This window comes from Odocoileus virginianus, chromosome 14 (assembly GCF_023699985.2).
Source record: "Odocoileus virginianus isolate 20LAN1187 ecotype Illinois chromosome 14, Ovbor_1.2, whole genome shotgun sequence".
NCBI classification, from domain to species: domain Eukaryota; kingdom Metazoa; phylum Chordata; class Mammalia; order Artiodactyla; family Cervidae; genus Odocoileus; species Odocoileus virginianus.
This window is the reverse complement of record NC_069687.1, coordinates 65570948-65589110: the sequence shown is the minus strand read 5'-3', so window position 1 is coordinate 65589110 and position 18163 is coordinate 65570948. Positions and strand designations below refer to the sequence as shown.

At 49.2% G+C, this 18163-nt stretch overlaps 1 protein-coding gene across 2 annotated transcripts in view; it reads right to left on the bottom strand.

Annotated features, from left to right (window-relative positions):
• Nucleotides 1-18163, bottom strand: part of LCP2 (lymphocyte cytosolic protein 2) — a 47349-nt gene that overhangs the window by 12391 nt on the left and 16795 nt on the right. Inside the window, exons 4-14 of one of the 2 annotated variants that reach the window (XM_070476850.1) lie at nucleotides 16400-16465; nucleotides 15964-15995; nucleotides 15359-15396; nucleotides 12068-12266; nucleotides 9291-9385; nucleotides 6898-6964; nucleotides 6720-6803; nucleotides 3117-3142; nucleotides 2988-3007; nucleotides 2796-2903; nucleotides 1300-1330 (exon numbers count right to left, since the gene is read on the bottom strand). In XM_070476850.1, coding sequence (XP_070332951.1) covers nucleotides 1300-1330; nucleotides 2796-2903; nucleotides 2988-3007; nucleotides 3117-3142; nucleotides 6720-6803; nucleotides 6898-6964; nucleotides 9291-9385; nucleotides 12068-12266; nucleotides 15359-15396; nucleotides 15964-15995; nucleotides 16400-16465 — 766 coding nt within the window. Of the gene's footprint in view, nucleotides 1-1299; nucleotides 1331-2795; nucleotides 2904-2987; nucleotides 3008-3116; nucleotides 3143-6719; nucleotides 6804-6897; nucleotides 6968-9290; nucleotides 9386-12067; nucleotides 12267-15358; nucleotides 15397-15963; nucleotides 15996-16399; nucleotides 16466-18163 lie in introns of both variants that reach the window. The other variant, XM_070476849.1, reaches the window with a different exon arrangement.

Here is an 18163-nt window from a genome sequence, read left to right as displayed (position 1 = left end):
AAATGCACATGGACTTATGGAATCCCCAGAATGAAACTGGTCTTTGACACTGCTGCAGCCAAGTCTCCTCTGGTCCAAAACATAAGATTTTTAGGTTCTCATGACAACAAGTGTCAATCCTTACAGAGATAGGGATCCTTGGGAATATGACAGTATCCTCATTTTCAACCTTCTCTCCTCTTTGTCCCTATGGCTCTGAAACCAAACCACTGTGCTCACTCTTCCCGCAGGCTCCATGGGCACTGCCACCCACCTGCCTTAGTCAGGACATTCCTGAGGCCGAAGGGCACTGAGCTTTTCCTCGGGGCGGCTACCCTGTGTCTTCCCCATCATTCAGTGACCACATCACTAAGAAGTCACACTTCGCTCTTCAACCCTTATACATCACTTTCTTCACTTCTCCTCTGTAGCTCATCCTGTGATCATATGCCCCTTAGCACACTGGAGCATATCCATTACATCTAATATCTTAGCACTTCATCTGCATTATATCTCCATTATGTCTTAGCACTTCATCAGAATAAGCATACCATTTAGCCCAGAGCTATGAAACAGCAGGCATCTATGGACTGAGCCCTTGAACATGCATGGGCAGTTTACAGTACAGAGGAAGTCAGACAGACCTGGATTTCAATCCTGGCTATCTCCCAGCTGTGCAATTTGCAATGAGTATCTTACCCTTCTAAACTTCAATTTCTTATTAGTGAAAGAGAAACAGTGACTCCTCCTAGCGATAGATAATGCAAAGAAAAGGTAAAGTTGGAGTGACTAACTGTCTTGGTCCTCATTTACCTAAGATTGATGAAGTTCTTGGGACATGAGACTTTCATTGCTAAAACTGAGCAGTCCTAGGCAAACAGTCAGTCAAAAGTAGCTAGGTTGGCAACATGTACACAATATACATTCCATAAACACTCTTTCTTAGGCCATAGAGGTATTTAAGGGGAAAACAGAGGCCTAAGAGACTTTCTGGGAGGCCCAGACTCTGGAGCACCTCTTACTTTATCCTCCCTTCTACCTACTTGCCACTCCCCTTGCTCACCACCGCCTGGTAATGGGGTTGCATTTAACCCAGCCTCCCTAGGAACCTTCAGAGGGACAGGAGCTAAGCCATGCAGCATTTGGGGCAGGAGCGAAAGCTGGAGACCCCAAAAGACACCAGTATTCAGGAGTCTACTGTGCATAGGCCTGGCTTCTAGCACTGGACTTCAGTGAAGGCTGAGACAGAGTCTCAACCTCTGCAGAGTCTGCACTGGTCTCCCTGGGCCAAGCATTCACCAAATGACACTCTGTACTTACATTTTCTCTTCTCTCTGGTCCCCGCATATGCCTGAAATGAACCAGGGCAAAGAAAAAGAACTGAGCATAAAGAGTTTCAAAGAATATAAACAGTTTCACTTAATCTAATATCGAGAAATCAAACCTACTCAGCTGTAATAAAATGGGAAGCAAAAAAAAAAAAAAACCCAAAACACCCAGAAGAAAAGCAGGGGAGAGAGAGGCTTGAAGACTCAATGTTCTGTCATTACTGTAAGCTGAGCTAGGCAAACCTCTACTCTGTTTAGCAACTGCAGAGAATAATTACACTAAAGGAAATAGGCTCAGTCAGCAAACTCTTTCAGTTCAGTTCAGTTCAGTCGCTCAGTCGTGTCCGACTTTTTGCGACCCCGTGAATTGCAGCATGCCAAGCCTCCCTGTCCAACACAAACTCCCGGACTTTACTAGCAGCTATTAAATTTCACTGAGTGGATGTTTCTCCAAGTAAATATGAGCATTTGAGGAAACATTCTCCTTTGCTGATGTTTGAGAACAGCCATCGTGGGGCTCACCCTTGGTGTGAAGGAAAGACAGCTGGGAAAAGCTGCTGCTTTGGTCTCTTTCCAGAGGCACAAACTGGCCAGGCAGATGTGGTGGTGGTGGCCTTAGACCCATGGTGGGCAGCAGCCTTCATAGGCTCGCGTCGTGTCCTCACAGAGAGGGCCCGAGGAGGACAGTTTGCTGGCAATTTGCCTCCTGATCAGTGATTCACATGATCTCATCTTGTTTATTTAAAACTTTGCTATTTTGTTCACTATGATATTTTTGACATACATTTTGATTTTTTAGAATATACCATTAAAACATTAACTCAGTTGCTAAGGTTTTACCTGTGCACCCTAGCCCTGGCCCTGATTTCATCCTCACATTAGCCAAGCAAGGGTCATAATTTTGAATCCTGGTTGCACAGATGAGGTTGATGGAAGCCTTGCTTTTGTCCTTAGTAGGGAACAGAGTTGGGCCTACCCCAGCGATATTTGTGCCATTGGTTAATAGGTCCCCAGAGACTGCATAGTAAAGTTAGAAATGTTAGAGTTGACAGGTGCCCTGCCACTATAAAATGTGGTTGAGCAGTGAGGAAGCTGCTTTCAGAGACCTCAAAGCGGCCACGGTGACGTCCTCTCTACTGCCTGCATGGTTATAAAATGGTAGGTGCAATGCTGCGCCTTGTGGTGGAAGGAAAATTCAACCAAAAATCAGACTGCTTGAGAAGGTCTCCACAGATGGTGGTGTCCCTGTGCTCCAGAGGAACCATCTGTTTACGCCTCTCTGCTAGATCACCTTGTCCTGTAAAGTGACCCAGGTGCTCGACATCCAGCCTGAGAAGCCTGAACACCCCTCAACCCCCAGTGGCGCAACGAGCCCACTCCCACCCAGGAGCGCCATGGTCTTGGGTCCCTACGTGGAGCTAACTGACACGAGGCAGGAGTTCACGTCAGCCCTTCTGTGCCACAGCCCAAGCTGCAGGAGCCGCTTACCTTGGCACAGGCGGCTTCTTCCCTGGCAGGGGGCTGCCTCTGTCCTGCCTCTCCGTGGCTGGCGGTAACGGGGGCTTTGGTATCTTGGGCAAATGCTCCCCAGGAGGCCTGCAGTGTTGAGAGAAAGGATGGATGAGAAACAAACTACAGTCATACAGCACACGCCCTGTACCAACACACAGAGTCACTCACCTTCCCCCTAGGACCGAGGGCTGCAAGGCAAGAGGGAAGATATGTGAGCATTCTTGGCACTTTCCACAGAACAAAGACAAGATACAAAACAGAGAAAAAGCAAACAAAACAAAACAGGAGAAAACTCACCTTGTCAGAAATCGCTGGTTTCTTTCCTGTAAATGACAAAGAGCAGATAAGCCTTGAATGTAACAGCTAAGCTTTGAAACTTTTGAGGAAGCTGAATCCCAGCAGCTAGGAGGGATAATTGGGTTTAAGCATTGAGGAGTCATGGGCTTCCCCGGTGGCCCCAGTGGAAAAAACCTGCCTGCCAGTGCAGGAGACCTAAGAGACTCGGGTTCGATCCCTGGGTCAGAAAGATCCCCTGGAGCAGGGAATGGCAACCCACTCCAGTGTTCTTGCCTCGAGAATCCCATGGACAGGAATCTGGCAGGCTACAGTCCATAGGGTCACAAAGAGGTGGGCACAACTGAAGTGACTTAACACACACAACATGTTGAGGAATCATAGGCTTTAGACCTGGAGGGTCCCTTACAAGAGCACCTAATTTTATAGTTTCAGACAAATTAAGCGACTTCACCCAAGCGTAACACAGTGTTGTGTACATGCAAGCAGTATTGTGAATTCTGAGCTTCTTTCCAAAATGTTTTAATATAATTGATGCTGAAAAGGATTAATGCCTTCTTGAAATTTTGTGCCTCTTTCATTGGCCAAGAGCTGCTTTGTACAGCCTAAGTTTATTTGCATATCTGAAATAAACTCATTTGCCACAGAGGGGTCAATCTTCCTTTCAGCCCTGTGGTATACTCGCCATTGTGTAAGGTATTGCATTTGGTTCCTGAAAAAATTTAATTTGGGGTTCAGAGTTTCAGGAGATTCTTCCGGCGGGCTGCAAACCATTTTCGTTGGCTTTTGTCTTTCTCTTTCTTTCTTGTCTCCCTCTCTTTCCCTCCTGCCCTCCCTTCCTTTTCTTCTTTTACTTTTCTCTTGTAACAGATGACGTGTAGGCTTCCTGAAGAAATGCTAGGTGTACCTGAGAACCGTGCATTGCAAAGCCATTCAAAACAATGTATTTTTTCTTCCGTCCGAAGTTCCCCAGAGTAATACCCTATGTCTTCAGCGTAATAAAAGCACTAGTTAACTGGATTCAGCCAGGTTTAGATGCAAATCTTGTATGATTTTGAGCAAGTTACTTAAAATTTTTGAGTCTCAATTTCCTCACCTGTAAAATGGGAATTACATGTTAAACTGTGTAGGTCTGCTCTAAGGATCAGGTGACAATATATATGCAGGGCCAGCAATGACCTGTGGGTGCTGAGAATTGTTAGATAGCTCCTCTTTCTTCCCCTCCATCCACCTCCCAGCTCAATCAGCACCCTGTAGGAGTGGTGATACATCTACCTGGACTGCATTTTTGAGACATAATTTATTCCTTAAAGACTGAATACATGTCCAGCCCATAATATGTCCTAAGACTCTTGTCTCACTGTGAAGAACTGACTACCTATGAGTAGTTTGGATGGTATAAAAATGTTCATTACTTACAAAATTTTGGTTTGATATGGAAACCCTACTTTAGAGGGATACCCAGGAAACAGATTTATATCATTAGGCCTGAATAGATTTTCTGAAAAATGTCTGCCGGTTTATGCATGTTCCCAGGGCATGTTAGGAGCCTCCTCATAAAAGTCTGAGCATTTTAAGAGGTTAATTCTCCTAAAGCATCATGGATAAGGGCTTCAAGGGTAGAGCTAGTACTGTCAAGAAAAGGTGTCTTTCAAAAGAAACCTAAATAAAAACAAAAATATTTTAAAAGGGTAACTTTTGTACAGGAAGTGATCCTGAAAGATTTGACATCAGTATTACAATTTTCTGACACTTTGGCTCATGGTAGCAAGCAGGGCTGGAGTCTGAATTCCAGTCTCTCTCTTCATCTTCATCTAATGTGTCCAGCCCTCTGCCACAGGCCATTTTAAACTCAGATAGTTGACATAGCTTGGCATGAACCAGCAGAGCTATGACGCAGTTCAGGGAAACTGTAGCAAGCATAGCATCAAATCCAAGAACTGACATTTCGCCTACAGAAGAGGAGACAGAGGCCACAAAGGCTAAATGCCTTGCTCACTATGTAGCTAAAGAAGGGCTAGGGTGGGGCTGGATTCCAGGTTCCTTATCCCTCAAGGCTCAGAACTCCTTCTCCAGAGCTCCCCAGCAAGGAAAGTCCAGGATCTCCAACTGCAGCAAGACGTGGTAGAACAGGGCATCCACTTTGAAGTCAGAAAAGACTTGGGTTCAAATCCAAGTTGAATTCAAATCCTGCACCTAGTTCTGCAATTTTGGGAAATTAACTCAACCTCTCTGAACCTCTTTATCATCTGCAAAGTGGGGATGATAATACACCTCCCTTTGTGGACCTGGGGTGAGGACTAGAGACAATGTAGAAGTAACTCTCCATGTCATGGATTCCATACCCACCAACCTCAGATCAAAAATATCTGGAAAAAATAATTCCAGAAAGGTCTAAAAAGCAAAACTTGAATTTGCCATGTACTGGCAACCATGTAGGTGTATTTACATTGTATTTACAACTACATACATAGCATTTATATTGTATTGGGTATTACGAGTAATCTAGAGATGACTTAAAGTTCATGGAAGGATATATAGAAGTTATATGAAAATACTACACCATTTTATATAAGGGACTTGAGTGTCCCTGGATTTTCATATCCACAGGGATCCTGGAATCAGTCCCCCCTGAAGACACCCAGAGATAACTTATTTGTGGTGGCTAAAGCACTTGCCCCATAGTAGGTGCTCAATACACTGTAGCTAAGTTTTAGAACTGAATTAAAAATAGCTTTAAGTAGAGGTAGCTGCCACCCAAGAACACTCTGAATCAATTCTGGAGGAAAGGACTGTAGTATACCCACAGTTTGGTCAATGATACACGCAACAGAAGCCGACTCTGACATCTGAATAGCACCTTAGAGTTTCACAAAGTATTTTCTCATTATAGAGCATCCACCTTATACATAAGGAGACAGCTCTGAAAAAGCAACATCCCTGTGGTCAGTGAGCTGCTCAGGAGGCAGCGAACAGCCCTCCCTGGCCTCTGCCTCTTAGCCCAGATGCTTCCCCATCGTCCTTCAGGAGGCCATGTGATGGGTTGTGTGCACAAATGGCGCCCCGTGGAGAAGCAAGCCCAGCACAGGGTGAAGGACAGGAGCTCTGAGCTTGGGTCTCCACCCCCATCACCTGGCATCTGAGTGCCCTTGGGAAGTACCTCTTCATGTCTCAGTTTCCTCCTCTGCACAATGAGGCTGACTCTAACAGTCCCCTTTCCATAGGGTTGTGGCGGCAGTTAAATGAGGTGGTGCCCGTGAGAAGCACGCAGTAAGCACGCATTAATGTCGGCCACTATTGTTTTTGTGTTGCTAGTCTCTTGATCATGTCCAACTCTTTGCGACCCCATGGATCGTAGTCCACCAGGCTCCTCTGTCCATGGAATTCTCCAGGCAAGAATACTAGAGTGGGTAGCCATTCCCTTCTCCGGGGGATCTTCCTGACCCAGAGATGGCACCCAGATCTCCTGCATTGCAGGTGAATTCTTTACCAGCTGAGTCACCCGTCAACCACTATTGTTGTTGTCATTGCTGTTATTCAGCTGCCAATCCATGTCCAACTCTTCTTGGCCACTATTATTGAGCAACAAATATGAAAGATACCAACCTAGAGTGAAGGGCTCTCTGTCAAATGGAACTAATGAACGATCTAGGGCTGGTTTCGTGCTTCTGTCTATGGAAGGAGCAGGGACTGGAAGGGAAAGAGACTGAAGTCAATTCACAGAGAAGAGCATTGGGCCGGGGGAGGCGGGCAGGTGGGCAAGAGAGGGTGGCCCCATGCTCACGTTTGGCCGTTCTGTGGTTCCGACTTCTGCTCGGCTCCTCGTGGTTGGGCTGGAGTGGGGGTAGCGGCTGCTTTAACAGAAATCCACGTGTTAGGAAGCACTGCCCACCCGTCAGCAAGCCCTGAGAGCTTTATCCCCCTAATAGGTCTGAATCTGTTCACTTTTCTCCATCCCATGGACGGGTACCTGTCCATGTCTCACGTGAACGGAGCCCTGTTCCACACTCTGGGAGAGCATCTTCTGCATGTCTCTACTCTGCCAAGCTTTCTCGTGGCTCCGATCACATTAGGGACGAAACTGAGCCCACCGTGGCCTGCAAGGCCCTGCCTGGGCTGACTCCTTCCATCACCTTTGCGTGCTCCTCTCTCAGGGCGCACTGGGCTCTCACCCTAAGTGCCTTCTTGCGGTTCCTGCAAAACCTCATGCTTGTGCACCTTCGGAATCTGCGTACTTGTATCTTCCTCTGCCTGGAATATTCTTTTCCCAGCTCTCACCACAACTGTCTCACACCGTCCAGCTCAATGTCGCCTCTCCACCTACCATCACGTCCCCTGGTCTTCTGTCTCCCTAACTACATATTACTACTCAAGCTACCCTGTTTATGCATCTCTTTACTTGCTGATTATTCATCTCCCCCAACCCAAATGAAAATTTTATGGAACAGGGACCTTATTTGTCTTGTTCATGCTCTATTCCCAGAACACTGCTGGGCGCTGCTGCTCAGTAAATATCCACAGATGGAATGAATGAAATTCTGCATCCCAAGAGTGAGCTGCAGATTTCAAGAGCAAAACCCATATGTAGATAAATTCAGCTCCATGAGCTCCCTTTGTAATAAAACTGCAAAAGCAGGAGGAAGCCATCTGTTCTTAGACAGAGTGTCCCAACTGTGGCATGGTCTGGATTTTGAACTTTGGGGAAAATGCATCCTCTGAGTCCCTTAGTCCTGAGACCTGGCATTCACAGCGGCTGTCCGAGTGCTGCAGTCCCTTGTGGAGAGAGCACATTTCCAGCTGTGGACTCCTGAGCCTGAACTTCTCTGGGTCTCTTTGGATACAAGCAGACCTCGGAGATAGTGGGGGTTTGGTTCCAGACCACCACAATAAAGCAAAAATCAAAATAAGGCTAGTGAATAGGGAAATCATAAATTTCTCTATGGCAGGATAATCAGACCATCTCAGAACTGAAACACATACAGTATGTGCCCATTTGTGATGGGCCTTTCCTACTGTGCAATATATATCTGCATTAACCAGACCTCCTCAAGACAGGAGGATATAAACAAATTTGGGGGGAAATGGTCCCTTTCTTCTGATACCATCACTGTGATTTTTAAGTTTAATATTTCTTTCTCATCCTGTCAGGGGGTTGCACTGACCTAAAGGCTTACTCTCCGTGCACACCTGGCCAAAACAGCTCTGATGAACTTTGTGTATAATGTTAACTTGTGAGTATGGCACAGGAGTCTTTCTCTCAAAAACGTGTGAAACTGAATCTCTAGCTCCTGACTGGAGGAGCAGTTCTCAGCACTTCTGAGAGTCTGTCCCCCACGTTAGAATAAAATTATCTTTTAATCTTCTTAGTTTGATTGTTAATTGGATTTTCATCAACACTAGTCACATTTTTTTTTATTTTCCACTGTATATAAAAGCTACATTTATATTGGAATCTATTAAGTGTGTGATAGTATTAGGTTTAATAAAGCAACATACATATCTTAATTTTAAAATATTGCTTAAAAATGCTAACCATCATCTGGCAAGGCAGGGTTGTCACAAATCTTCAATTTATTAAAAACACAGTATCTGTGAAGCGCAATAAAGCAAATGCAACAAAATGAGGTGTGCCTGTTACTTAATTAGATCCATGGAATCTGGAACTGTAAGCTTGAAGAAAGAGGAGCAGGGGGTTGCTGCCCCTCTCCCTGGATTCATCACAGCACATTTTGGTCCCAAGCTTTCTGTCCATGGAATCTCAGGTGCTGGCCAGCAGGTGGTGCAAGTCTTTTCTCAGGAGAGAGAAGGCCTAGGACCCAAATACTAGCAGGGGTCATTTACTTATCCCTCTTAGATTTTATTTTACAGTTTTCACTTATTTCAAAAGTGGGAAATAATAGCAAAATGAATGTTAGAAGGAAACGTTTAATTATATAAACAGCTTGTATCGTTTATGATAAAGAGAAAATACCAGTGATAAACAGCACGATGCTGTGTATAAAAACCACTAGCATTTCACCCCCACAAAAGCCCACTGTACTTGGGTAGGAGTTTCCCAGCCTGCATATAATTTTTTCTTACTGGCTGCAGTTGGATGCAGATGTCTACAGTCTGTCCTGCCTACAGAGGAAGTCATCGAGTGGACACAAGGTAGATAAGAGAAAGGACGGCGCCTACCTGGTGGGTCCGGCCGCCCGCGGGCAGAGGAGGGAGCACGGTCGGCCTCTGTGGGGGCACCGGCGGCTGCTGCACTTTTCCAGTGGGGGGTCGGTCTGTGGAAATAAAGGCATTCAAATGGAAGGAGAAATTCTGCGTCGAGGTGAGTGGGGCCACTGGCCCGGTGCATCGCCAGATGCGTGGCAGAGATGTGCCCATACCTGGGTCGTACAGGGCGTGGCGCCCTTGGCCCCTTGCCTTCTCTGTGCCTGCCCGTTCATCTCACTGTTTTACTTGGAAGCAGCTCTCACCTCACCTCTGGGGACTGAGCATTTATCAGGGGTTTTGGTGATGAAGGCATTTAAAAAAAAAGCCTCTTGATAATGAACTCAGCCAGCACCATGAGGGAGTGTTTTCAGGCAAAACTGTAGAGAAGTAAACATACATGCCCCTACATATATGGGCACGTGTAGGTGCACACACATGGTATACACATGTACATGCCATGCAGACCCACACACGCAGGCACACCCAGCCGCCTGGGCAAGGTCAAGCCCCCTGTCATGGCTCACGAGGACCCTGCACTAGGTCCCCTCCCTTCCCTCACCAGTGCTCTGCGTTGTCCTCCCCTCCCACTTCCTCCCTCCTTGAAGGGAGGAGGCAGTCACCGGCTCCTGTGACCAAACCACAGGCTCTGAACAGAAACTCACATCACTGATCCTCACAGAAGCATCCCCAGGCAGGCTGACAGACTCACAGTGTCCTGCCTCTTTGACAGAGAAAGGCCGGGCCAGGACTGTGCGTATTCCTGCGTTTTCTGCCCTGACCTATTTGGCCTCACCCAGTCTCAGCCCTGGGGAGGCGGCGCTCCTCCACAGGGAATGGGCTCAGACCTCAGGCGAGCCTGGCCTAGCCTCACACCTGCACACCCACCAGCCATCTCCCAGCCCCTCTGCCCTCACACCTGCACACCCACCAGCCATCTCCCAGCCCCTCTGCCCTCACACTGCACACCCTCCAGCCGTCTCCCAGCCCCTCTGCCCTCACACCTGCACACCCACCAGCCGTCTCCCAGCCCCTCTGCCCTCACACCTGCACACCCTCTAGCCGTCACTGAGCCCCTCTGCCCTCACACCTGCACACCCACCAGCCGTCTCCCAGCCCCTCTGCCCTCACACCTGCACACCCTCTAGCCGTCACTGAGCCCCTCTGCCCTCACACCTGCACACCCACCAGCCATCTCCCAGCCCCTCTGCCCTCACACCTGCACACCCACCAGCCATCTCCCAGCCCCTCTGCCCTCACACCTGCACACCCTCCAGAGCCGTCTCCCAGCCCCTCTGCCCTCACACCTGCACACCCACCAGCCATCTCCCAGCCCCTCTGCCCTCACACCTGCACACCCTCTAGCCATCACTGAGCCCCTCTGCCCTCACACCTGCACACCCTCCAGCCATCTCCCAGCCCCTCTGCCCTCACACCTGCACACCCTCCAGAGCCGTCTCCCAAGCCCCTCTGCCCTCACACCTGCACACCCACCAGCCGTCTCCCAGCCCCTCTGCCCTCACACCTGCACACCCACCAGCCGTCTCCCAGCCCCTCTGCCCTTCTTCCAGCCTCAGTGCCTTTGCTCGGCCATCACTACGGCACAGAGTGCTTTGCCTTTACACCTCCACCCCCACTTAGACAGCTCCTGCTCATCCTTTGAGTTGAAACTGAAATATCATGTCCTCAGGGAAGCAAGCCCGGACTAGGAATAGCCTCAGCCTTGGCTCCCACGAGCGTCTCCCTGAGTATATATCATGGTTTAATTCAATCATTTCATTGCCTCACCGATTGAATTATGAATTCTTTAGGGTGAGGACTGTCTACTGTCTCATTCATTCTGTTTGCTCATCACTGGCGTGCATGGGACACTCAATGTCAGTTACCTATTTATTCTCTGGACCTCAGTTTCCCTAAATATGAAACAGGCTTGGTAATTGTCATCTATATCATACAGGGTGCTTCAAAACATGAAATGCTGACAAAATTTGAAATGACTTTAAAATTGCCAAGTGTTCTACAGCCTAAAGGATTCGTGGCATTAATGTTTGTGGTGCTGATCATCAACTGTTTGGCTTACTATTTGATGTTATGCAAGTGTGTATGTGGCTATTTTTTGCTACCACCTCTGGTAGGATGTAAGCCCTGTGAAGCAAGGGCTGTGTCTTCTTTCCAGATAATTTTGAATTTCAACATTTAAAATGATTCCTGGATAACAGGAGACCAATAATTTTTGTTGAATGGATGAATGAATAAATGAGCAAGGGAGAAATGTGCTGACAGGAACAGGTGAACAATGAAAATCTTAAATACTGTTGAAAATGTTTAAAGTTACGGGCAAACTACATTCAATATTGTTGTTTTTATCCTGACAGTCTGTCGGTAGTAGTGCCACATAATCATGAATTGGTCCAAGACAGGGAGGAACAGGGAAGTACTTAAGTATCAAAGGAGCACACAAAATAAACTGATCCTTCCAAATGCCCTCAAGCAGCAGCTCAGTCCTGATATCAGCCACCACTAGCAACGGCTTGGCTGAAAATCATAAATATTAAACTTCACAGCAAACCTTTATGGCCTGTATTATTATTGTCCTATTTCACAGATAAGGAAACGGAGGCCCAGAGAGGTGGAGTTACTTGCCCAAAGTCACACAGCCGGTCAGTTGGCATCAGCACGAAACGCTTTCTGCTGCATGGGGGTTGGCCTCCCATGCATCAGTGGGGCTGGGGGCTGGGCTCCAGGGCCCTTACCTATGTACATGGAGTTGGGGTTGGACAGAGGCTTGGCAGGCAGGATGGAGTTCTGCAGAGCTTCCTCATCGTTGGAGGGTGGCGGCTCGTAATCGGCATCATCTTCCACAGGTGCCTCTTCTTCTTCATTGGGGGACTCATAGTCACCGTCATCCTCCGCATCTGCATCGTCATTGGGACTTTCATAGTCATCTTCTTCCTGCCAACAGCATGATGGGGCAGTATGGTGTGTAGAGGCTCCTTGGTAGTGGGCGTGCCCACATCTACTGTCTCTCTGCCAGGCCTCACAGTGGTCCCCACTTGTTTCCTCCCACTTTCCAGATGAAGATGCTGAGCTCAGGAAGTACAAATTCACATGGCCAGCAAGCTGCCGTCTCAGGACCCAGTCAAGGTCTTCAGACTCCCTAGGCAAGTGCATTTTCCCCTATATTTCTTTGCACAGCAGGCAAAAGCAGAAGAAATGAGGTGGACACAGCAACCTATGTCCACTTACTATGTTTGAATAAAAACACACTTTGCACTTCAAGCATCACCAAGAGGAAAACTAAAACCAGGAGCATTTATGATGCCCCTGGTTAATTGCCAGTTCTGTTCTCAGGGTGTGCATTCAGACACTCAGTCGTGTCCGACTCTTTGTGACCCCATGGACAGGGGCCTGCCATAGGATTGTCCCAGCAAGAATACTGGAGTAGGTTGCCATTTCCTTCTCCAGGGGATCTTCCAGACTCAAGGGTAGAACCCACCTCTCCTGAGGTTCCTACATTGGCAGGCGAATTCTTTATCACTGTGCCACCTGGGAAGCTCCGTTCTCGGGGTGCCTATACTCAAAACTTTCCTCATCATAACCTGGCACAGCCTCCAAGGCCACGCTGATGGGAAAATCAGACAACCAAAGCCCCTTAACTGAAGGCAGGCTAAGTTGTACCTGAGAGAGGGTAGTCAGGGTTGGGCTAGTCTCTGCTAAGAGTTGGGTATACAGAGACAACAGCTTATTATTTGTGACAGCTAGCTCTCTTGGAAGAGACTCTCTAAATTTTAAGTTTTTTTTTAATGGTAGTTTATATTTGTTTCTCAGGAGGTCTCAGGGAAAGTAAGCTCTAGGGGCTGGGTGATTGCCTTTGAAACAGCCCATGAAAGTGGACAGTTATAGTCATGATTTCCTGACACCATCAGCTGCCGAGCAATGATGGGCTTATCACACTCAGGCCAAAGTCATGTGGGTCCTAACTGAGCCCTGGGCATTTCTCTAAAGTCAAGGGGCTGCAGAGAGAAGCAGCAGGAGGTTGCAACTTGGTGAGGAAAGGTGCTCACTAGAACCTAGAAATCCTGATGGCATTGCTGGGTGGCTTAAGGAAGACTGTCTAAGGAGCTTAACTGAGAGATGTGTGTGTTCAGTCATTCAGTCATGTCCGACTCTGCGACACACCAGGCTCCTCTGTCCATGGAATTTTCTGGGTGAGAATACAGCCTTTTTTTGACATATATATCCTATGGGCTTCCCTGGTACCTCAGCTGGTAAAGAATCCACCTGCAACGTAGGAGATCCCAGCTTGATTCCTGGGTCAGGAAGTTCACCTGGAGAAGGGATAAGCTACCCACTCCAGTATTCTTCCGGCTTTCTTAGTGGCTCAGACGGTAAAGAATCTGCCTGAATGTGGGAGACCTGGATTCGATCCCTGGGTTGGGAAGATCTCCTGGAGGAGGGCACAGCAGCCCACATATATCATATGTGTGTATATATATATTCCTATACACATATATATTCCTATACAGATATATAGTTCAGTACATATACACATTGGAAGCCAAGATGAGCTTGACTTCATCTTCCTGAACACAAAAAAGACTTGGTCCTGCCATCAGGGTCACTACAACTTGAGAGCAGAGGATGATGGACGGGAGAGACTTAAGAACCACAGCCTCAGCACCTTTCCAGGCCTTGCTGACTGCCCCTTAGGCCTGCAGGGCCTCCCTACCATCTCTCAGCCTGCACACCCTAGACCCATGGCTCCTGACTTCCCAACGGGCCTTTACCTTATCAGTCTTTCTCAACAATAGACTTTTCCTCTTTGCTTCTAGAACAACTAGTTTCTCCAGTGATTCGGCTCATATATTCCTATGTATGTTTTTGTTCCAAATCACATTTTGATCTGTGTGTGTGTTCTCCAAGATATAAAATGGTCATAGGGTCATTTATCCTCACCACCCGAGAGCCCTGTGCAGTGCTGGGCACTTCACAGAAGCCCGAGTGTCGTAGCAGCAGCTGGGGGGGACTCCCTGTTTGAAGACAGCATGGAGGACGCCAGCCTCAGACTGAGCTCACAGGAGGAACTGCACGGCAAGCAGTGGCTAAGATACAGAGTCTATGTGAAAACGTAAATATTTGGGAGGAAACTCTGCTCTATTGTCCCTTGGGAACAAAATTAATCTGTTACATTCCTTTGTTCTCATGTAAAAAGAACATACTTAGCTGGCAGGTTTTTTATTTTTATTTTTTCAAATTCAGTGCTTGCTTTTACCAGAATCCCAGTAGAACAGGGGTGTTTAGTGCCTGCTACCTAAAGGCACTAGAGGCAGCCACTTACCAGAAGGACCCCTGGACTAAGGGTGGGCGAGCTGCATCCTCAGCCTGCCTCTAACTAGTCATGGGGTCTACACAAGTCACGTCCTGCAGTGGGCTCAGCTGCTTCCTCTGTAAAAAGAACAGACTGGGCTACGAGCCATAAAAGACTTCTTGGCCCGAGTCTGGCTTCAAGTGTGGTGATGATATACGCAGTTTTCTGGGGAGAAGCTGCACAGAATTCATCAGACTCTCAAAGGGGTCATTATGACCCCTCAAGTATAAAACCCAATTGGACTGTCCCATCCCTGAGGTCTTTCGAGGGCTGATAGTTCATTCTGAGCTCCCTTTCCCTCTGTGTCATCAGTGGGGACTTAAGCCCATGAGAAAGGCTGCTTTAAAGCTAGTGTAGACCACGAGAGGAGGGCTTTGGGGGAGGGCCCTGCTGTGGGGGTCCCGGCGCCCCGCAGGCCTCAGCTGAGCCCAGCCCGCCATCGCGTCGTCACCAAGTGGCTCAGGGCCCAGCCTTTCCTGCAGGCGCCCTCCGCCGCTGCTCCCGGGCCCCGAGGGCGAGAGGACGGGACGAGACCGGAGACCGTGAGGGCTGGAAAGCCAGAGAGCCACGCTCTGACGGTCACAGAGCACACCTGACCCCGCGGGGCTCCATCAGGGCCTGCTCCAAAGGACCTCCGGACTCTGCTGTAAGCCTGGAGGACCCACCGCATACTCACAAAGGACGACCAGCCTCCGTTGTCTTCCTCATGGCTCTCTGCGGAGGAAGACAAGATCGCCATCAGTGCCGACTGAAGCCACGGAAGGGGAGTCAGCCGCTCCCAGCCTGCTGCCCTCCCCCACCCCACCTTCATCCTGCACACTTGGGGGTCAGCAACTCAGTGTCAGCTCCCGACTTCCTACCTGAGGGGCTCATTCTACCAGAGGTGGTGGTTCTCAACCTTTCACGTGTGTGAAAGTCACTTGAGAGAGCGTCAAAATATGACGGGCCCTATCCTTAGAGCTGCTGATTCTGCAGGAACTCGGGGGACCCAGGAATCTACGTTTTAACAAGATGTAGAGTTTAACAACTGAATAATTGCTTTAAAGACTCAGGAGCAGGAGGACCAGCTGTGCTCAGATGCTCAGTCAAAACCCAGGTTGTTCCAGGCACCACCCGCAAAATCCCTCCCTGGGTCTGTGCAGAAGGCCCCAGTTGGAAGGGGATCATGGCCAGGTGCCTGGCAGAGTGATATCTCTCCTCCTTTCCACCTGGACCAGAAGTCAGAAGAACAGAAGTGCCTCCCATCTCCAAAGCAATCGTTCTCACCCCAGAGACCTTTACCTGTCTCCTCTGGAAACCGCTGGACTTGGGGTCTGCAAAGGCAAGCAACATGGCATTAATGGCCCTACTGACTTGGGGAGATATCCCTCTTAGTCCAGCCCTGAAAGAGGAGTCCCCAGGGGAGGGTATCTCTCACCACCCAGGACTCCTGTCCTTGTTGCTTTGAAACTCAGGCCAGGCTACCCGAAAACTCAGGAAACCACTGAAGGCACACTGGGGGTACAATTGGGAGCTTGTGACTACCTGACTTTCTAGGGGAAGCTCCCCTGATGCAAGGGGCAGGATGCAGGGCAGAGAGGGAGGACCCCTGGACTGGAAGATTATTGCAGATCAAAAATGACGGCAAAACCAGTCCTGTAACTCCCATTTAGACTTGAGTTTGAAAATTCTTTGCATCTCATTAAAGTGACCCTGGGCACTTGACTGCCCCACTCACTTGCGTGTGAAAATGCTCCTTCTTTCTTCATTCTTGTTGATTTCTTGACTTAACTTACTGAGAATCCTACAAGACAAAGGGACAGGTAAGGTGATAAAAGCATCCTCTCTCTCCACCTTCAGCCCTCTTCCCCTGAGCCCCGAGGATTCCCTGGCCCGTGTGACCTCAGGCACTTGAGCCAACCTTAGCTGGCCTCTCCTTTGGCCTCCAGCCAGTCCCCTCCCTCTGCTCCTCACTTTCTCACAGAACTTGCCACCTGCATCCCCTTGTTCCTGCCCAGGACGCTCTCTGCGTGGGCTCAGCCTCCTGGCTCTAGCTCAGAGCCCCTCCATGGGGACTGGCCAGCTCACACCGGCTCCTCCTCCTCTGAAATCCAGCAGCCTTAAGATCAGGACATGACGGCAATGTATTTTACTGTGCTAGTATTTGCGGCGCTGAGCTCCCCTGACTCTTGCTTTGACATCCCTGTAGCAATGCCTATCAAGACTCTTCAGTCCATCTCTGAGACCTGGAGGAGTCAGCCATTCACTGACAAGAGCCTCAGTGCACTTCCCTCCCGTGCCCAGAGGCCTGCCTTGGCCAGGACCCTCTCATTCCTCGGATGTTGTAAACTAGCAAATCTCCAAACCCCAGGGCAGGAAGGGCAGAGTGGGACGGCACCTCTGGCACGCCCTAGCCGTAAACTCCAGCCTCCCTTAGCACCACTGAGGAGACCCAGGGACTGTCAGCAGACAGGCTCGTGTTCCCGAGAGACCTGGGGCAGCTGCAGGAGGCTCAGAGGCGGTCTCGCCCGCATCATTTTACGCGCGGGGCCCCAGAGGCCCAGAGACGAAGAGACTGGCCTGCACAGCAGGCACCCTCCCCCAGCAACACACGCCAGCCTCAGAAGCCAGGCTCCCTCATCTCCAGAGCAGCACACTGTGACCACACCGTATCCCGTGGTAATGCCCCTGATGCCGGAGGCCCCTTGGGAATAGCTCTATGGCGCCTGTTGCCCTCTGGGAAGGACCCGGAGTCTACCCTCCTGCTGAAGTGACTGCAGCAAGGTCACAAGTTTGGTCCAAAACAAAATTGCTAAGTTAGCAAAGTAGTCTCGGCCCCCACCACGTCTTGCTTCCCTCATCATCCCCCAGGCTCCCAACCCCCGCCCCCCAACTTCGCCACGTTCCCCAGGAACCTGCTCAGAACCTCTCAACTTATTCGAGTGAGAGGATGTGCTGTGCTGTGCTTAAGTCCCTCAGTCGTGTCCAACTCTTTGAACCCCATGGACTGTAGCCTACCAGGCTCCTCTGTCCATGGGATTCTCCAGACAAGAATACTAGAGTGGATTGCCATACCCGCCTCCAGGGAATCTTCCCAACCCAAGGATCGAACCCAGATCTCCCGCATCGCAGGCGGATTCTTTACCATCTGAGCCACCAGGGAAAGCCCGAGTGACAGGATAGACAGACTTTTAACAAACGAGCTGGGCCATTAGAGGACAGAGAGAGAGGAGCCTGTCATCCTCCCTCCGATGTCATTGTTGGGACGTCACCCTTCACGGGGAGATGCTGTAAAGCGGGGCGGGGTGGGGAGCTTCCCAGTGGAAGCTCCAATTACCCACCAGACTGCTGGTTTCTGGTTCCTTTGTTTCCTTTAAGCGACTGTTCAAGAAGCTGATGAGCGTCCCTCTGCTCCCTCTTCTGACAGAGCATCAGTCAGGGCGCAGTCACCCTCATTCAGTCATTCCTTCACCCAGCAGTGCGCACTCCAGGCTACCTAAGC